The following is a 20,607-nucleotide window of genomic DNA, read 5'->3' on the forward strand; positions in this document are numbered from 1 at the left end:
GGCGGAGGTCCGGGCTTATTTCATGACCACGTCGCACTGGCAGGGACCGATCATGCATTTCAGCGACGTACGCCGCAAGCTTAGCCTACAGCTTCGGAAAGCGTCCATACTTCGGCACGTGGGAAATTTCTCACTTGCCGTCACATAGGTGAAAATTTCGCTTCGCTGCAGTCGCCACTCTCGCACCACCCGTTTAGAAACATCGAAATTGCGGCCCGCTGCGCAGTGATTTGTTTCTTCAGTGTAAAGGATGGCAGCTCTCTTGAACGCTGCTGTGAACGAGTGCCGAAAGATTAGTGGGCCTGCAGCACTCATGACGACTGGGGAAGCATAGAAGTAGCACGTAGCCGGCAGTCAAGTGGAGCGCGTCAAAAAGTTGGTCTTTAAACAGAGAAAGAGAAACCCGCAAGCGGTGTCTGCTCTTCCATGAACTACCGATACTCCCCGCAAGCGCCGCCGTTCTGAGGGTGCCGCCGCAAATGGGAACAGCGGTGCTTTTATCAACTATCGAAACCCCCCCATGAGTATTGCATGCACTGTAAGACTCTCAAAAATGTTGAAAAACCCTTCCGCAAAGCGAACAAACACGCGGGATAGCGAAAAGATACGGGTAGGGCCATAGAGCAAACATAAAATTGTAACTACGTTGTAGCTCTCGTTGGTATGGCTTTTTTTGGCGGGGCCATGTTTTGGTTTCGATTGTAAGTCGACCCCCCAACTTCAGACTTTCAAATTTTAAAAAAGGGGTCGACTTACAATCGTGTAAATACGGTACTAACTAAATTAACAAATGTGGTGTCATGTGCACACAGGCAAACGAAACACATCTCGCTCGAGCACGGGCACTCGCTGTTAAAATTCTGGCCTAAGGAATAGAGGCAGCACCAGCGAGGGAGTTAATCAGCCTGCTGCCTCTCGTTACAAGCGAACCAAGCGGCGAGAACACAGCACACGCGAAGCTATCAGCAATCGGCGCACCTACACTCTGTACTCATCGCAGTTCTCTTCAAGATAGGGCTCACACGGCCGTGCTCAGCTGCACCACATGCAGCCGCTGCTGGAGTAAACCCTGCTCCCTCGTGCCTTGCACGTGGTGAAAGACGGTGTGCTCCCACTCCGCCTTCCTCCCTTGAATATGTGAGATAAAGCCATACTCCTCGGCTCACCCTCGCCCACCTCTCAGTCGCACTTACTGGATACAGCGCACGGCCACGATGGTATAGCACTTGGACTGTGTACGGAACATCGCGGTGACACTGACTGCGGAAATGCGCATAGAGTGTCCATATAATTGCTATCGCAATAAAAAAGGGAGCGGGGGCATTGCGCAAACTTGTCATGGGCCTCTTGATCTGGGAACTCTTTACCACCAGCAGCAACCGCGGTTGACACGTGCGGTGGCAGTGACCGCTCAGACCGGTGTCAAGTTGTGTGATGCACATTCCCTGCTTTTGTCTGTCATGCAGATTGACCTTAGCGAGTAGACCCACAGAAGCCACCTGCCATAAAGATAGAAAAACAACCTGTTTCCTGCAGAAGAAAACTGGAAAGCAGTACATTTTAGGCAGTAGAAAATTTCCATTAAGCATGTACTGTATTGCCCACTAATAAATTGAAAGCCCCCAATGAAATATAGGACAACTTGTCCATTTCTTCAGCTTTAGGCAAGAAAAAGCACCAAATTCTAGTTGACTTACATTCTGTTGATGAACCATTTGGACAGACCTTTGTATGTGAACTGAGTTATCAGTGTAGGCATAATAATTTGGTGCTCTCTTTCATAAGAGTAGAGCATACTATGTACGATTCGTAGGTAGATAAGTAACTGATAGCTAGTAAGATTATTGTTAAGTAATGGGATTAGTCTCCTGAGCATGTGCAGCACTGTTTTAACAGTGGAGCTGTTTTAAGCTTTTAGTTTTGCCATGGAGCGCTTCCAGCAATCTCAGCCAGCTGTGCGCTGCCTCGTGTTGCCTAGCAACCACCTGCAAGAGCACCGAGCCACGTAACCTCCTCCGCACCCCACACGTGTAGGGCAGAGCCGTGACGTCACAGGCGAGTAAAAGCTCGGAACAGCCGTCGCGGCGACAAACCTCTCGCCTCCTCTACTCCGTGTGTACGTGCTGCTGCCATGGGAAGACCGAAGAAAGTCCGGATGCCCAAAGAAGAAGCGGTTTACCAGGAAGAGCACTGTACTGCCAAACGAGAGGGGATGCATTGCCACCGAGCTGATCCGGAACAACACGCCGAAGCTGCGGCCGAGAAGAGGCGACGCCGAGTCGAGGAACCCGAGTTTCAATCCAGGGAATGCGAGAGTCGGCGCCTGAAAGCTCGACGTCGCCAAGAAAGTGATTCCGGCCTGCGACTACTCGAAAACTTCCAGTGTCAAGCCCGCCGAGACAACAACTTAGCAAAGCCTAGCATAACCTCGCAAAACCTAGAAATGACTTAGCCAAGCCTACCAACAACTTAGCAAAACCTAGCATAACCTCACAAAACCTACAAACAACTTAGACAAGCCACGCAAAAGCTAGGTGATTACAAGCTCCGTTGTTGACTCCACCCTTGCACCACTAGTGCAAGCTGCACACTTTTTTTTTGCACACAACTTGGAAGAATAAAAGTTTGTGTTAAATTTTCTGGTATTCAATTCGATGTTTGGCTTATCTTTCTTGATTCGGTATTCGGTATTCGATTTGAAATCTACTATTCGGTACGCGCCCACCCCTACTTTAGAGTGTTAAAAAAATATTGTGGAAATAGCAGTGTTGATCTGCTGTAATTACCATGAATACTGAGTAAAAGCAATTGCCATTGGAAGCAAAACGATTTACCTTGTTATTGGAAGTTGCATTCTGGGAAGATGTCTAAAAGAAGGATGTGCCAATAGACCCTAGAGAACACAGTAGCCAACGATACTCTGATGCAAGCCTGTGTAAGACAACAGTGGCGTGTTACTTGAGATATAGATAGAGAGAGAGAGAGAGAAAGACATTTGTTTCATTTCGGCCCCGTGTCCAAGCCTACTGGGTTTTAGCGAGAGGTGAGAAGCGGCGGGACACAGGGTTGAGGTTGTGACCCGCCACATTGGCAGTTCTAAGCTGGCACTCGCGTGGTCTTGATGCATGGTCTCGGTGCCATGCGTGGTCTCACATGGTCTCGGTGACGTGTACTACACAGATTGGAAACATTTTCCTACCTTGTTTAATGAGTGCTGAAGTTCCTCTTCAATGTATGTGGTTCAAATGGGGCAGAATAAAAATACCATGTATAGCTTTCTATATGCCGAGTGTAGTAAAAGTATGTTATTATGCCCAGTGTAAGTCAGTTATGCTGTGTATTAGGTTGGTTAATTGAGCAACCAATCAATCTTTATGTTGAAAGTGACACAACGGCTATGAGGGATACCTTAGTGGCGGGCTCTAGATTATTTTTAGTGCCCGTAGTTCTTCAACATGTACCCATAGATCAGTATGTGAGCATTGTTGCATTCATCCCACATCAAAATCGGGCTTGTACACTTACAGAGAAAAAGTAACCATTTGCAACCACAATTGCTTCATCCGAAAATGCAATTGCAGTTACCAATAACTGCCCTGGGAAAAATAACTGAGCAACTACTGAAATGTAGTCAGTTACACTTATGTTCCTTTCCTCCCAACCTTATTAATATTTCACATAGACACTATATTTCGAGCTGGCCTAGCTGGCTTTTGCAGTGGGTTTTCAACAGCCCTTACACATTTCAGAAATTTTTGTCTGTCATCCTCCCTCATTTTATTGTCAGGAAACAAGCTTTTGGTCAAGCAGCACACATGGAAGAAAATAATATCACACAAACTTGTGATGCGGACACGCACAGGCACCTGTGTATGTCCTTATCATTCATGTTGTGCGAACACCTCTTTTCTCCAACTGCGCTGCTCCAACAAAACCACAGATGAGAAACTAGCCCGTCAGTAGCTATGAAGTAAGAAACCATCAGCGACACTGAAAATTCCATAAATGTGCGTGCTGGAGGGAAGGGCAGCGTCGTAATGTATGAGCACCTTATGCACAAGACTGTGCGTACTCAAAGGCTTGATGCTCTTTGTGCTCTATGAAGCGCAGCACTTCATTGCGGGTGGGGCTCGAAGGAGGCACTCCCGGCAGGTCCAGTGAAAAGCAGAGAGCATTCTCTCCAGTTGGACTTCCTAGCATCAGTGACCGATGTGACCATCACTGTCAAGCCATAGCAGGACCGGTGCAAATCGTCGGCCAACGTTTTCATGAGTGTTAAGATGAGAAAACAAAAACTGAACATGTGCACCCACGTCGCTGCTACATGGCCACAATCAGGGGTGGTCTACTGTATATTCACCGCCAAATTCAAGTGCTCAAAGCTGCATCACCTGTTATAGTTTGTCTCGTTAATAAAGTAAGGCCTGAGTCACACAGCCGTCAAATGTTCCACCGGGTCACCACCGTGTCAAAAAAACTTGCAACACGCGCGATGGAACAGTGTACAAATAGGCAACAGCGGCGGTGACATCGAGAGCAGCACAGTTTTGTACAGTACTCACTGACTGGTCCCAAGTTTGCCTAAACCTAGAGAAATATTATCTACATTATGCATTGGATCTATTTAACAACTGTTAAATCTGTTAAATAAACCACTGAAATGCACTGCTCAGTATTTGATGTGCCACACGTGGAACGCAGGTGTAAACAGAGCAGCAGCCGCTGCTGTTGCCAGCTTCAGCTTTGTAAATTGGCTTTATTTAGCGATGGCTTCTTCATTTCCGATTGGCCAATTTCGTAGCGGCGGGCTTCATAACCCTGCTGGCAACGGATACTTAGAGCACCGCTCTACATCACCGGCGACCCATTTTTGAGGAGAAAATGACTCGGAAACCCTCTCTCCTGACGAAAACTGGCGCCGTAACGGGGACACGACTGAACGTTCTACAGCGATGTGAAGGAGGCCTAACTGGTTATTTGTAATCAGTTGTTGAAAAAGGCAATTAAATTACAGGGAGTGTTACCGAGTGAAAAAAAAATCAAATACAAACCTACCAAAAATATGTTAATTACAAGTAATTAGTTACCCGCCGTGGTTGCTCAGTGACTATGGTGTTGGGCTGCTGAGCACGAGGTCGCGGGATCGAATCCAGGCCACGGTGGCCGGATTTCGATGGGGGCGAAATGCGAAAACATCCGTGTACTTAGATTTATGTGTACGTTAAAGAACCCCAGATGGTTGAAATTTCCGGAGTCCTCCACTACGGCGTGCCTCATAATCAGAAAGTGGTTTTCGCACGTAAAACCCCATAATTAAATTTTTTGTAAGTAATTAATTACTTTGTAATTCATTTTATAGAAGTCCTATAAAAATGCAGCTGTCATAGTCAAGAACCAAACCTGCCAGACCAGGCTTACAAGAAGACCACAGTAGCAACCAATCCCTTGCAAAGAGCATAAAAGGAGCAAATGCATGATTGACATGCATCTTCACTGGAGGATTGTCTAGCTTTGAAAAAGGAGATCTGTATTTAGGAACAGTCCTTGAAGTGAGGTACCGCTCCAATGTGAAATACAGATGGGATGTGTTTTCACAGTATGCTTGCTTCCTCGCTCTTTCTGCTGCTGTGCAGAGTCTACTGCAAGACGAGTGACACCCACACATGCAGCATGGCAGGCAAGCCCTGGGTCATCGTGAAGACTGACAACTTTCCAGATACTGGTATGTTTCGTCCTGGAGGGCATTTTTTTCTTTGCTGGCCTAGGATTGCAGCCCGTGCTCCCCACTGCTACAGTCGAATCCCGATAATTGGAACTCGAAGGGGCCCTAAAATTTGTTAGAAATAAAAGGACTTGTTTTTGAAGTATTTGTGCACCATAGCACGATGCACGAATGGTGCGAGTTGTGAAATATTGCAGTGTGCTAGCACACAGCAAACGAGGACCACGAAACTGCCCACCCCAGTGAACGATCGCCCTTCTTGATAAAGCCAGAAAACAAAACTTCAAGGAGCGACCCCACAGGGGCGTCTGGGTCAGCAGGTGTTTGGTGTGTTCAGACCCCACGTACCCAAGCACATGGGGGTCAGACCCTCCTGCGTGTAGTTGTGTGTGGCTTAGCCATGTCTGGAGAAAAGGGGATCCGGGGGGTTGAGCCAATGCCAGGTGTTTGGACCTTTAAGGCCCCCTGGTGGAGGCAACACACTTTTTCGGCCTCTGCTTCATATAGCCGGCACCTCCACACTGACCCACCTGGGAGAAATCGGTAGCCACCTTTTGCTGTGCTCCTCTCCGATCATCGTCTTTCTCTCTCACCTTTTTCATTTTTCCTGTCTTCACTTCTCCTAACTTCCTTATTTCTCAGCGGCAAGGGTTAAGTTTGTGTGACTAGCCAGCCTTGTTTATGCTGTATTTGGTCACAGTAGGGATGTACGGCTGGCATTAGCATGGTGAGGTCAGTGCAGTGCTGGTTGGAGGTGCTGCCGCGTAATTCAGCGCGCTGCTGAGAGCATTGTCAAAGCACAGTATGTTCGAAATAACCATCACAAATGCTTGTGCGTTTGAATTACTGGATCTTTTCACCCGTTGAAATACACATAACTTTGACAAGACCACAGCGTCAGTTCAAATAAACCGGTAGTTTTAATGAGCATGTTCGGATTAAAGAGGTTCGACTGTGTAACACACTAAATGTGTTAAATTAATCTGGGGAATGGAAGGGCTTGATTTATTGTCGCTAGCAACCGAATGAAGTCAAGAAAAGCACAGTGCTAAAACCTGGGTTTGGAAAATAACTTATACAGGGTCACCAAGGTTAGACGTTAGTGCCACCTTTAACCCTTTAATGATGGTACCTATAAATACCTAAAGAAGTGTTTGTTTTCTTTCTGTGCAAAACACATTGACAATAAGCGTAATCAACGAGAAGAAAAAAAAAATTACCGACGATTAGGTTACTTCCTAATGCGAAATTTGAGCGCAGCAAATAAGCTGTTTCACCTTTTTGATAGATTGAGGCAAAGAAATCGAGCAACACATGTATGCGCTATCACAGAATTTTTTTTTTATTTTTCACACGTATTCCTTTAACAAAGACTCCACTAGGTAAGCTTCTGCTTCGGCGGCACGCACCTCTGGATTCTGACGGCGACGGCGCTGGGCCTCTGCTCTGGCAGCTCGTTTAGCAGCAGCAGCAGCAGCAGCAGACGGAGGACTTCCATCGGTCGTCTCGCTCATGGCTCAGAAAGAACTGGCAGATAATTTCGCAGTGGCGAACGGCAGCGGCAATTTCGGCTCGGGCGGTGCACATATACAGATCCGCCGCCACCGATCTGGCTCTCTGATTGCCACCGCACAGGGCGAACGGCAGCGGCAATTTCGGCTCGGGCGGTGCACATATACAGATCCGCCGCCACCGATCTGGCTCTCTGATTGCCACCGCACAGGGGTTGCATTGGAGGAGGAGCGAAGAAAGGAATTAAGTTCGAGCCGGCGCTTTGACCACCGGAGACTCGCAGGAAGAGGGGGGAGGGGGGCGGCGTGTACACCCAGCGGCAAACGATGGGGGCAGAAGCGCGCGCAGCAAGCGGACAACACGATAAAGGGAGGAGGGAAGAGATAGCAGCGACTGACTGATGCCGCTGACGCCGATAGTGAGTCAACCCCAGCTGCGGAGTTGATTTCAGGGACAACGCCGCCGATGCCGACACAAACAATATGATACCCTCGCTTCCGCAGCGCTAAGAACCAGGTCTAGCCGTGGGAAGGTGGTCACGTATTCGTCGACGTGCCGGGGCCTACGTGAAATAACCGGCGCGTCGGCAACTGAAGAGCACCCTATCCGCCACACAAGAACAGGGGGGGGGGGGGACCCTTTCCTCCTCTTTCTGCATGGCTGCGACGGTGTTCTATGCAGTCACGTTATCTTGACTCTCTAGCGGCGTCAGCGGCATCCAGCGGTATCAGTCGGTCGCTGCTAGCGCTGGGGGGATGAAAGGGGGGCGGAGCTGGTTAAGAGGCCGACGACAACGTCGACAACGACGCGAAACCCAGGAACGGACGCCAAAGAGCTGCGCTCTAAAATTTGTGTAGCTTTCTACTAATAAGGGGTGAAGCTCCAGGCAGTAAATTGGAAGTGGGCTTCACCCCAAGCCACCAAAAGCTTCTTTTTCTGATGATGATTAAAGCGTTTATTGAGGGAATAAAATAGGCCTTGGAGATCCTATAGTTGGGGCCCCAGTTCCTGGGCTCCACTGGCCTCGGCTGCCTGCCAGACTTGCTTCAGAAGTGCCATTTGCACCTCTGGGTCAAAGCTTGGTGAGCTGCACCTCCCATTGCTCTATAATGAGGGTTAATGGTTTACCTAGGCAATTATTAGAACTTCTGGGTTCGCTCTCACTCCCCCACGAAATGTAGTAGTGTGGGCCTACCTCTGCACCATGGACAGGAGTTTGGGTTTAATGTCAAATGTAGCATGTGTAGCTTTAGCAAATGCAGACATGTATCTGCATTTGTCCACATGTATCTTCCTAAGATCAATAGGCTCTTCCTCTGTGAGGGACTTGTGAGGAGTCCCGTATTTTTTACGCTCGAAATGCTGGTTTTCCAGAAATTCTGGAGTGCAGAATGGGATCTTAATTAAGGGCAACAGGTCTGCCACTGCTTTGTTACAAAGTTCACTCGCCAGCACGTCGGCCCTCTCGTTGCCCTCTAGTCCAGTGTGGCGTAGGTTGGCGTGGGCTTGCGTAGTCACGCCACGGCTGCGGGCACGCGACGCGTCGTAGAGGCAGCATGCGTCTTAAGAGTCTGAAATTATTATGGACAACCTTCCCTCACGCTCCCGTTTTCTGATGGCCAGGGTAATGGCCATGGCCTCTGCCCCTGCTGACGGAGCAGTGCGCGTTGACAAGCTTGCTCACAAACTGTCTTTGGTCCACAACCGTCAAGACATGACCTCGGCCACATTCATAGTACCTGTACGACTTTTACTTCCTCTAAATGAGAAGTTTGGTCATCTTTATAACAAACCAGCGCAACTGAAAGGCTGTGCTGGACATGAGTCCGAAGACCTCACCAAATTATTCAATCGTTAATAGCGATGAACATTATGTACAGAGGACAGGGACGTAAGCAATGGGAGGTTATGACTCGCGCTTGCTGAGAATTCCTCATTCTGGGGGAACAATTGCAAGCTATATTCCAATCACAAAAGAAATAGAAATAGAAACTTTGCTGCAATGGAAAATATTTGAAGGAGGGGTGGTCGGAGCCTCTCAGTCCAGGGCCCCACTGGCCTCTGCCGCCTGCCTGACCTGGCTAATTAAGAACTTTTGTCCTGCCAGGTCGGAGCGGGCGAGCTGTGCCTCCCACTGCTCCATTGTCCTACTGGTATTTAGCCTGTGAGGGTGCCTAGTGCACTCCCAGGTTATGTGTATTAGGCTAGGTATGCCACCACACCAAGGACAGTTGGCCCTATAACAAGTGGGACACATGGTGTTTAGCAATTTTAAATGGGGGAATACCCCGGTTTGTATTTTACGCCAATCGGCGACCTCTTCCCCGCTAAGTTGTGGGTGAGGCGACGGGTATTTTCTGCGGACTCTGCACTGATGAGCAAGGATGTCTTTGGCATTTAAATTTGTGGAATTTTGTGAGGGATAGCGCGGGTTGTTGGGGTTAGAAGAGGACGCCGTCGCTCGGTTAGTGAACCCTCGAGCTAACGCGTTAGCCTTTTCGTTCCCCTGTACCCCCGCGTGGCCCGGGCACCAGAGTAGGCGATGATAGTGGTTGAAGGATTTGGGGATTATCGCGAGGCTAGCCGCAGTCACGTGCCCCTTGAGAAACATGCGACATGTCTCCTGGGAGTCCGTGACCACGACCGAGTCCCTTTGCGAACGTTCCGCGTGAGCGAGCGCGATTGCTACTGCTAATATGTCAGCCGAGGTGGGGGATCCTGCCGTGGCCGACGCGGTAATTTGCTGTTGGCTGATCGCGTTCACAACTGCCAGGGCGTACCTCCTTTGGTAGCGCTGCCCGGCCGCTTCTGCATACAGAGCTGCATCTGCGTAGATTCACAAAAGAAGTTCCACAGGTTGGCCAACCTTTTCAAACAGGGATGAAGACACGCTGCATCCTTCAGTGTAGCATACCTGCGGCCCCAGACATCTAAGGACATCACAGACCTGTTATTGCTCTATTTCGCGCGGCTAGGAGCCGCTTGTCCCTCTAAGAAGATTGTAAGGTGCTAGGAACCCTGCACCTATTTAATAGGCTAGAGTCTCGTTGATTATCAGAATTAACCAGACAAATCGTTCACGAACTAAGAGTGGCCATGAACCACCATCCACCGAATCAAGAAAGAGCTCTGGGGTCCGATTCCATCTTCTTGCGGAGCCGCACTACCCTGGCAATTTGTCTTTCTCTTTGCCTTTCTGGATGCATGTTTCTCAGTAATGGAGCCACTCAAACTTGTTTCCTCGTTTTTCTCTGCAACTTCACCAGCACCTCGTCTAGGGGCTGCGGATGTGGCAGGATGCCCACCCTGCTTAAGATTATTCTGCCAGCCTAAGTGGCCCTCAGCTGGTTCCTCTCCAACTTCAGTACTACCATTTTTAGCTCTCTCTGTGTCGTGTAAGTCTCGGGGTAGCAATCTCTCTGTGAGCATGTAATGCAGCAGCTCTAGGGTTGCCTTGTATGCTTGTATGCATTTCTGATGATAGGATCCACCTGTCTCCTCGATCTTGGGGAGTGGGTGATAGAGTGAGGTGTACATTATCTGGCTCATGACCAATGCCTGGATGAGTCTGATGGTGTCTTCCTCCTTCATGGCTTTTTTACTATATGTAATTCTTACAATCATTTGGGCAATCTCCCTAGATGTCATGCTTAGCTGATAGTGTGCGTAGCCCTGTCAGTGCTCTGGATCTGTTAGCTCAAAATTTGATCTTTTGAAACTTCGGCAACGGCATGGCCATCAATGTTGAGTTTGATCTCTCCATTACTCTGGTAGTATCTTCAAAATCTTTAAGCGCGCAGCAGAATCCACTGCTCGTGGCAAACATTGAGACTGCCGTCACGGCCCTCTGCAGCTGATTGGAAAAGTTTTAAAGAATGTACTTATTTACCTTGTGATATTTTAGGATATTATAATATAGATGATGCCGTATCATATTTTACTCATTTTATTATTGACGCAGCACAATAGTGCGTACCACAAACAAATGGTCTTTCATGCAAAAAATGTGTCCCGTGGTGGAATGAAGATTGCAAAGAAGTGCGAAAGAGGCAGAATCGGGCATGGGGCATGCTTTGTCAATCGCCAAATGTGGAGAGTCCAATTGAATTCAAGCATATAAAATCAAGGTGCACACGATGACAGGCAAAAAGAAAAGCTGGGTGAGATTTCTATCAGGTATCACTTCTTACAAGAGAAAAAAGTATGAGATAGTGTAAGAAGGCTAAAGGGTCAGCTTCCTCCGTGGGATTGGCTGGTAATTGAGTGTGATAATATCTTTTGCAAGACTTACAAAATATGCACCAGAGCTCGAAATTCGGATGAATTTCCATGAGCTCCAATCAAAGTACTCTTGTTCTGAGTTCTACACCGATGCATCAAAATCGCATGTTGGCACGTCTTACGCGGCTGTTCGCTCCTCTTTCTCTGAATCAGGTGTATTGAACCCCCATACAAGTATCTTTATCGCAGAAGCCTATGCACTACTGTCTGCGGTTAAACAAATCAAGAAATGAAAACTAGAGAAAGCGATAATATTCACGAACTCGTTAAGTGTCGTAAAAGCACTGATGTCCTTAAGAAAACACAGAAATCCTGTTTTTATTCAGCTTTACTCGTACTTGTGCAATATTTATTCATCTCGTAGACATGTAATAATATGCTGGGTTCCGGGCCATAGATGCATCGAGGGTAGTATGCTGGCAGACCAAATGGCCACATCAATTACATCGCAAGCTATCAATCCTACAACTGCTATTCCTACCACAGATCTCAAGCTTTTTTTGCGAATAAAACTGCGAAGCCAGTGGCAGCATTTGTGGGACAATGAAACAAATAATAAGCTCCACCTGATTAAGCCAAAGTTGGGTTTCTGGCCCTCCTTTACAAAATCACGAAGAACTGACGTCCTATTCTGTCGACTCAGAATAGGACACACATATGGTACTCACAATTTTCTATTGACTGGCAATGAGCTTCCAACCTGTGGTAGATGTGCTGAGAGGCTCACGGTCCTCCACGTCCTCGTGGAGTGTCGGGAAGCCGAAAGAGAAAGAAGGCAACATTTTCCTCTGACATACTGCTATTGTCTCCCTCTTCATACTGCGATGTTTATTGGTAAAGAACTCCTTTTTACCACCAAAGCTGTCCTAGGTTACTTGAAAGGTGTGGTCTTGCATGTTAATAGCCCGAAGGTTTCGTAGCGCATCCTCTCTCCAGAGGATGCTGCTGTGATAGTCTTCATTGTATAGCACGCGCCTTCAGGTCCTTGCGCTTCAAGGACTCTGTTACAGGAGTAGTGCTTCGTGGTATTTTTAGCCTGTGACCAAATTGGGCATACTTGGCCATTAGGCCACCAAACACTGCATTCATCATCATCATCATCAATGCGGAATAAGAAAGATGCACTTCGCTCAGCATGGTTTGCACGTGTGCTGCCAAGGTGCGCACTCAGCAATAAAGAAAGAATTCTGTAGTCACGCAGCAATAACGAAACTAAGCCGTAGCCATGTAGTAAGGAAGCCAAGCCATAGCCACGCAGCAGTAACGAAGTCTAGCCATAGCCATGCAGCAATAACAAAACCAAACTTCTAGCTCAAATTTCTGACTGAAATTTTCATTCGGATCCGCATATGGTATGAGGCGAAAATTTGGGACGCTAATAATAGGAAAAAAGCTCGTATTATATGCGGGTTTTTATGGTAAGTTTTTTGGTACGTACGGTTTTTATGCGGGTTTTTATGACGTTAGGTGACACTACACAAGCATCACCACCAGAAGTGATGTACATCAGGTGCACATGCATGTGTGCAGAAGTGCAGCATACATCCTCATTCTTCTAAGCCCTCCATTAAGCGCAAGTTCCTTATTGAACTAAATGAATGTTTAAAAATAAATTTCATCAGAAAATGCGTAAGGTATGACTTGCACACAAGCGGCAAACATAGCTTTGGATTGTAATATGAATGTAGGAGAAAACATATTTCTGTTACGCGGAAGCTGAAATACAAAGCCCTTATCCAGCTAGCGTTTGAGGTTTGTTGCAGTGGCTGTGGCTACTAGGTGGTGGTGCTGTTTTTGACAATGTTTGCCATAATATCGATTACGGTCGCAGCACACTCTGTGTGACAGATGCAATGGGTGGAGCGCCTGCACATAAAGGACATACATTATGTGCACATGTTCGTCACGCGTGCATGCACGTGTGTGAAAGTGCAGCATACATCCTCATCCTTGTAGGCCCTCCGTCTAGCGCAAGTACGTTATTAAACTAATTGAAGGTCTCAAAGTAAAAGGTGTCAGAAAATTTGCAAAGTACAACTTAACACAACGTTCAGACATAATACCATCAGATTGTAATTAGAATATGCAGTAATCCCTCATTGTAATGAAGTCAGCCTGGTGGCGAAAAAATTCGTTGTACTCCGTAATTTCATAAAAGCAACCACTCGAGAAAAGCTGAAGCAGTCGAACTTTAATTGCACCACAACTGCGAGGAAATCAAAGTACAATGTATTTAGTGAAGCAAAAATTTATTGAGATGCAAAAAAAGCAGTGAGCTTTGGCTGTTTCATGTTATTACCGACCGCGAGTGACCCCTGCTCTAATTTGACCAAGTATTGCACATGGCCGTGGTCGCCGCCCATGCATTCAAACTTATTTCGCAGCAGCCGTAGGTACTCCCGCGTATACACCATAGTTGGCACTTCACATGGCTCTTCGTCCACTGGCTCTTCGTCCTCGTCTTGTGTTCTTGTGTACTTTTCACAACAAAGGGGCTCATTACAGATCCCACTATCAAAATGTCATCATGATCATCATCAGCCTGGTTACGCCCACTGCAGGGCAAAGGCGTCTCCCATACTTCAACAACCCCAGTCATGTACTAATTGTGTCCATGTCGTCCCTGCAAACTTCTTAATCTCATCCGCCCACCTAACTTTCTGCCGCCCCCTGCTACGCTTCCCTTCTGACGTAACCCTTACTGACCATCGGTTATCTTCCCTCCTCATTACATGTCCTGCCCATGCCCATTTCTTTTTCTTGATTTCAACTAAGATGTCATTAACTCGCGTTTGTTCCCTCACCCAATCTACTCTTTTCTTATCCCTTAACGTTACACCTATCATTCTTCCTTCCATAGCTCGTTGCGTCTTCCTCAATTTGAGTAGAGCCCTTTTCGTAAGCCTCTAGGTTTCTGCCCCATAGGTGAGTACTGGTAAGACACAGCTATTATACACTTTTCTCTTGAGGGATAATGGCAACCTGCTGTTCATGATCTGAGAATGCCTGTCAAACGCACCCCAGCCCATTCTGATTCTTCTGATTATTTCCGTCTCATGATCTGGATCCGCCGTCACGACCTGCCCTAAGTAGATGTATTCCCTTATCACTTCCAGTGCCTAGCTACCTATTGTAAATTGCTGTTCTCTTCCGAGACTGTTAAACATTACTTTAGTTTTCTGCAGATCAATTTTTAGACCCACTCTTCTGCTTTGCCTCTCCAGGTCAGTGAGCATGCATTGCAATTGGTCCCCTGCGTTACTACGCAAGGCAATATCATCAGCGAATCGCAAGTTACTAAGGTATTCTCCATTAACTTTTATCCCCAATTATTCCCAATCCAGGTCTCTGAATACCTCCTGTAAACTCGCTGTGAATAGTGTTGGAGAGATCGTATCTCCCTGCCTGCCGCCTTTCTTTATTGGGCTTTTGTGGCTTTCTTTATGGAGGACTACGGTGGCTGTGGAGCCGCTATAGATATCTTCCAGTATTTTTACATATGGCTCATCTACACCCTGATTCCGTAATGCCTCCATGACTGCTGAGGTTTCGACAGAATCAAACGCTTTCTCGTAATCAATGAAAGCTATATATAAGGGTTGGTTATATTCTGCACATTTCTCTATCACCTGATTGATAGTGTGAATATGGTCTATTGTTGAGTAGCCTTTACGGAATCCTGCCTGGTCCTTTGCTTGACAGAAGTCTAAGGTGTTCCTGATTCTATTTGCGATTATCTTAGTAAATAGTTTGTGGGCAACTGACAGTAAGCTGATCCGTCTATAATTTTTCAAGTCTTTGGCGTCCCCTTCCTTATGGATTAGGATTATGTTAGCGTTCTTCCAAGATTCCGGTACGCTCGAGGTCATGAGGCATTGCGTATACAGGGTGGCCAGTTTCTCTAGAACAATGTGTCCACCATCCTTCAACAAATCTGCTGTTACCTGATTCTCCCCAGCTGCCTTCCCCCTTTGCATATCTCCCAAGGCTTTCTTTACTTCTTCCGGCGTTACCTGTCGGATTTCGCATTCCTCTAGACTATTTTCTCTTCCATTATCGTCGTGGGTGCCACTGGTACTATATAAATCTCTATAGAACTCCTCAGCCACTTGAACTATCTCATCCATATTAGTAATGATATTGCCGGCTTTGTCTCTTAATGCATACATCGGATTCTTGCCAATTCCTAGTTTCTTCTTCACTTCATTTAGGCTTCCTCGGTTCCTGAGAGCGTGTTCAATTCTATCCATATGATACTTCCTTATGTCAGCTGTCTTACGCTTGTTGATTAACTTCGAAAGTTCTGGCAGTTCTATTCTAGCTGTAGGGTTAGAGGCTTTCGTACATTGGCGTTTCTTGATCAGATCTTTCGTCTGCTGCGATAGTTTACTGGTATCGTGCCTAACGGAGTTACCACCGACTTCCATTGCACACTCCTTAATGATGCCCACAAGATTTTCGTTCATTGCTTGAACACTAAGGTCCCCTTCCTGAGTTGAAGGCGAATACCTGTTCTGTAGCTTGATCTGGAATTCCTCTATTTGCCCTCTTACCGCTAACTCATTGATCGGCTTCTCATGTACCAGTTTCTTCCGTTCCCTCCTCAGGTTTAGGCTAATTCGAGTTCTTACCATCCTGTGGTCACTGCAGTGCACCTTGCCGAGCACGTCCACATCTTGTATGATGCCAGGGTTAGCGCAGAGTATGAAGTCTATTTCATTTCTAGTCTCGCCGTTCGGGCTCCTCCATGTCCACTTTCGCCTATCCCGCTTGCGGAAGAAGGTATTCATTATCCGCATATTATTCTGTTCCACAAACTCTACTAACAACTCTCCCCTGCTATTCCTAGTGCCTATGCCATGTTCCCCCACTGCCTTGTCTCCAGCCTGCTTCTTGCCTACCTTGGCATTAAAGTCGCCCATTAGTATAGCGTATTTTGTTTTCACTCTACCCATCGCCGATTCCACGTCTTCATTAAAGCTTTCGACTTCCTGGTCATCATTTCTGGATGTACGGGCGTAGACCTGTACAACTTTCATTTTGTACCTCTTATTAAGTTTCACAAGACCTGCCACCCTCTTGTTAATGCTATAGAATTCTTGTATGTTACCAGCCATATTCTTATCAATCAGGAATCTGACTCCTAGTTCTCGTCTCTCTGCTAAGCCCCGGTAGCACAGGACGTGCCCGCTTTTTAGCACTGTATATGCTTCTTTTGGCCTCCTAACTTCACTGAGCCCTATTATATCCCATTTACTGCCCTCTAATTCCTCCAATAGCACTGCTAGACTCGTCTCACTAGATAACATTCCAGCGTTAAACATTGCCAGGTTCATGTTCCAATGGCGGCCTGTCCGGAGCCAGGGATTCTTAGCACCCTCTGCTGCGCCACAGGGCTGACCGCCGCCGTGGTCAGACCTGCGGCTTTTGTTCTACACATGAAGTATCTCAATGTGAAATGCTTAAAAACAATGAACTTGCTGAAAATTTTATCCCACAAAACATGGGGCAGCGATAGGAAGTGTTAAGTTAATCTTTATAAGAGCCTGATTCGATCACGATTAGACTATGGTGCCGTGATCTACCATTCTGCCGCCCCAAGCGCGCTAAAAATGCTAGATCCCGCCCACCATCTAGGGATCCGACTGGCAACTGGCGCGTTCAGAACAAGTCCCATTGAAAGCTTATATGTACAATCAAATGAGTGGTCACTCCATCTGAGGAGAACATACAACAGCCAAACATATTTTCTGAAAGTTCACTCTAGTCATCAACATCCATGTTTTAATACCGTTAACAATATGACATATGCTGCACTCTTTCGTAATCGTCCCTCCGTAAGACAGCCCTTTTCACTTCGTGTGAGGGAGCTTAGCGTTGAAAAGAATGTCCCAGTCCTCGAGCTTCGCATAATGCATCCAGCCAAGCTACTACCGCCTTGGGAGTGGCAGCTGATACAATGTGACATATCTTTCCTACAAGTTACAATGCACGCTCCAGAGAATGAAATACAAATGCATTTCCTGGAACTCCAGTACAAGCATTCCTGCACGGAGTTCTACACAGATCCTTCGAAGTCACGCGACGGGGTGTCCTATGCAGCCATCGGTCCATTCTTCTCGGAATCCGATGTACTGCATCTGGAAACAAGCATCTTTACGGCTGAAGCCTACGCACTATTGTGGGCTGTGAAGCATATAAGAAAATCACAACTCCAAAAATCAGTTACATATACAGACTCCCTAAGTGTCGTGAAGACTTTGATGTCATTCTGTAAGCACAAAAATCCAGTAATTATTGAACTCTATTCCATCCTGTGTAAAGCGTATATATCTAACCAGCATGTGATTATATGCTGGGTGCCTGGCCATAGGGCCATCGACGGTAACATTCTAGCTCACCAGATGGCCACATCAATTGCACCGCATGCTGTTAAACCTACCGCTGCAGTCTCTGTCACAGATCTGAAGCCCTCGTTACGAAGGAGACTGCAAAACTACTGGCAACGCTTGTGGGACATGGAAACAAATAATAAGCTGCATGTAATAAAGCCACAATTAGGTTTCCTGTCTGTCCTATTCTGTCATCTAAGAATAGGACACACATTTGGCACCCACAACTTTTTACTCTCTGGAAATGATCCTCCAACCTGTGGTAGACGCAGGGAAAGGCTGACTGTCCTCGACGTCCTTCTGGAGTGTCGGGAAGTCGAATCTGAAAGAAAGAAACATTTTCCCTTAGCATACCGGCAGCACGTCCCCCTTCATCCTGTTTTGTTACTCGGTGCAGAACCGCTCTTTGATACCAACGCTGTCCTAGGTTTCCTGAAAGATGTCGTGTTGCATGTAATTAGCCCTATACGTTCGTAGTGCCTCCTTTCTCCAGAGGATAGCGCTGTGATAGTTGTTTTGTATATCACATGCGTCTCGGCCCTTGTGTTTCAAGGGCTCTGGTGGGGCAGTAGTGCTCTTAGACAATTTTAGCATCTCACATATTTTGTATATTGCAACATTTTTCCCAATGCATTTTAGTGTTCATAGTACATGTCAGCAATCATTGCCATAATTTTATTAAGCGCCGATTTTATGCAAAATACACCAACTTCTTTAGGCCGCTTTACAGCCACGTCAGATTAACCTCACAGAACCCATCAGACCACTACGAACTCATTAACACTAGCATGGCGTTCTTTGGCCATACCTCACCCTTGCGCCATTAAACATCATTCATTCATTCATTCATTCGTTCTCGTTTGAGCCACCAACAGTGTCAATTATGTTCACATCCGTCACTGGGGGGACCAAGGGAGCAGCAGCTTCAGCCAACATGAATGTCTCGAAGTCGCCTTCTACCTCTTTGCCAGCAATTTTATGAACAGCCTTGTACAGATCGCTGCAAGTCCGGTCATCGTCACTGCCTTTTTCCACTTTTATCAGTAGAACTTCCTGCTCTAAAGTCGGACACTTTTGACAAGATACTGACGGAACCATTTATCACTGTAGACCACAAAAGCACATGCGAGGCATGCCTAATGAAGCACTCTGAATCACACAATCATGTGGCTGGCAATACAAATCCAAATGCCTGCACCGTTGATACCAAAGTGACTGAATGCGGCGGGTGACGCAGAAGGCAGAAGCTTCAAAATGTGGTCAGGGCATATCGCTTTCCTGGTCAGTGCATGCTGGTGATGGCGAGGTTGCAATGGTGCGCTTGGCATTGGCTTCACGTGTAGCGGAAGAAACGCGACTGGAGTTGTGGAGACCAAGAAGCAGGAACTGCAGAAGGGCACCCGTTAGTGAAAGATTGTACTCGGGAAGGCAGGCCTGAAGAGGGTAGCTTTGGAGGAGCTGCGACGTCAAAACTGGCAGCGAGGAGGCGAGAAGTTGACATGAAGGCAAGTGAGAGGAGTGACTGGCGTCCAAACGGCTTGCAGACTGGAGAGCGAATGAGGAAGGCAAGGCAGTGGCCACTTTTATAGGGGGGGTGCAGAAGTCACGGAAGACTACGAGAGTTTCGTGCTGGAAAGCGCTGCATATGCCATGGCTCGAGTCTGAGGTTGTCTGTTGGGCTCAAAAAACGATTAGCCGCTCATTGTTGTACCCAGTGCTATTGTGAAAACTGACAGATTTTGCAGTAGCAGCTTTGCATGATCACTGGGCAATCTTTTCCCAAGGTGTGCGACCGTGAGGTTTGCAAAACGAGAGTTTTTTGGTGCACCGTTGTCGACGACACCATTATAATCCTATGGTTCGAGTGTTAGTGTTTACCCACCGTCACATCTGCGCTATTGACAAATGCCAAGGAACAAAATTCAGTGACCCTACCATGCATTTAGACCGTCTGTCTAAAGTCTGATGGCGTGAATCGAGCATGATCAGGTCAAGGATGTCACCAGGGAAACGCCAGCTTGCATTGACCTGCCATGTTGACAGCCTGACTCGCTACTGGCAACGCTTGTATTTTGCATGCTTTTGGCAAGTTATTGGTCAATTTGCATTGTCGAAAGTGGAACGAAGCTGGGGGTGATGTTTTATTGTGATGCAGGCCGATTATGGGAGCAGCGAGCAAATTCCTAGACCAGCTTCCCCAAAGTCTTCTTCCCATTTTGTTAACGTAGCTCCTCGCGTCGAACATGGCACTTATAATCGGAGGGACACTTCTTTTGTGCTTTTCAGCACGTTTCAGCGCCAGAGGTGCTTTTTAGACTGGCAAAACTTTGCTCATGAAGCGCACCTCATGGAATGATACGGCGCAAGTCTGCCCGCAGTCTTTTCGCCACTTCTCAGTATCCAAGAGACTGCGGTTTTCTGACATCGCAGAGCATCAGGCAAATTTATTTTCATGTGGATTCTATCACGGAGATACCAGTGACGCAATTGCGACCGAGATTAATGGTTCAGGCATGCTGCCCGTGGAATTTTAACAGCTTCCCTTTGTTTCGCAGTTAACAGCTGGGGGCACTCAGCATTTGCTAGGTACTCCTTGCTAGGCACTCATCAGTCTTGGGTTTGGTACATTTATGGCCTGTTCTGTGCCTGCGTGAGACCAGTTCGTTGGTGGTATTAATTTGACATTGTATGCTCAAAAGG

General features: G+C 47.0%; 1 protein-coding gene across 1 annotated transcript in view; it reads left to right on the forward strand.

Moving 5' to 3' along the window:
* The window catches only part of LOC142587441 (uncharacterized), a 66,435-nt gene that overhangs the window by 41,849 nt on the left and 3,979 nt on the right, over nt 1-20,607 (forward strand). Inside the window, exon 9 of the mRNA XM_075698463.1 lies at nt 5,634-5,722. Coding sequence (XP_075554578.1) covers nt 5,634-5,722 — 89 coding nt within the window. The remainder of the gene's footprint in view (nt 1-5,633; nt 5,723-20,607) is intronic.

The sequence above is a fragment of the Dermacentor variabilis genome, chromosome 7 (genome assembly GCF_050947875.1).
Source record: "Dermacentor variabilis isolate Ectoservices chromosome 7, ASM5094787v1, whole genome shotgun sequence".
NCBI classification, from domain to species: Eukaryota; Metazoa; Arthropoda; class Arachnida; order Ixodida; family Ixodidae; genus Dermacentor; species Dermacentor variabilis.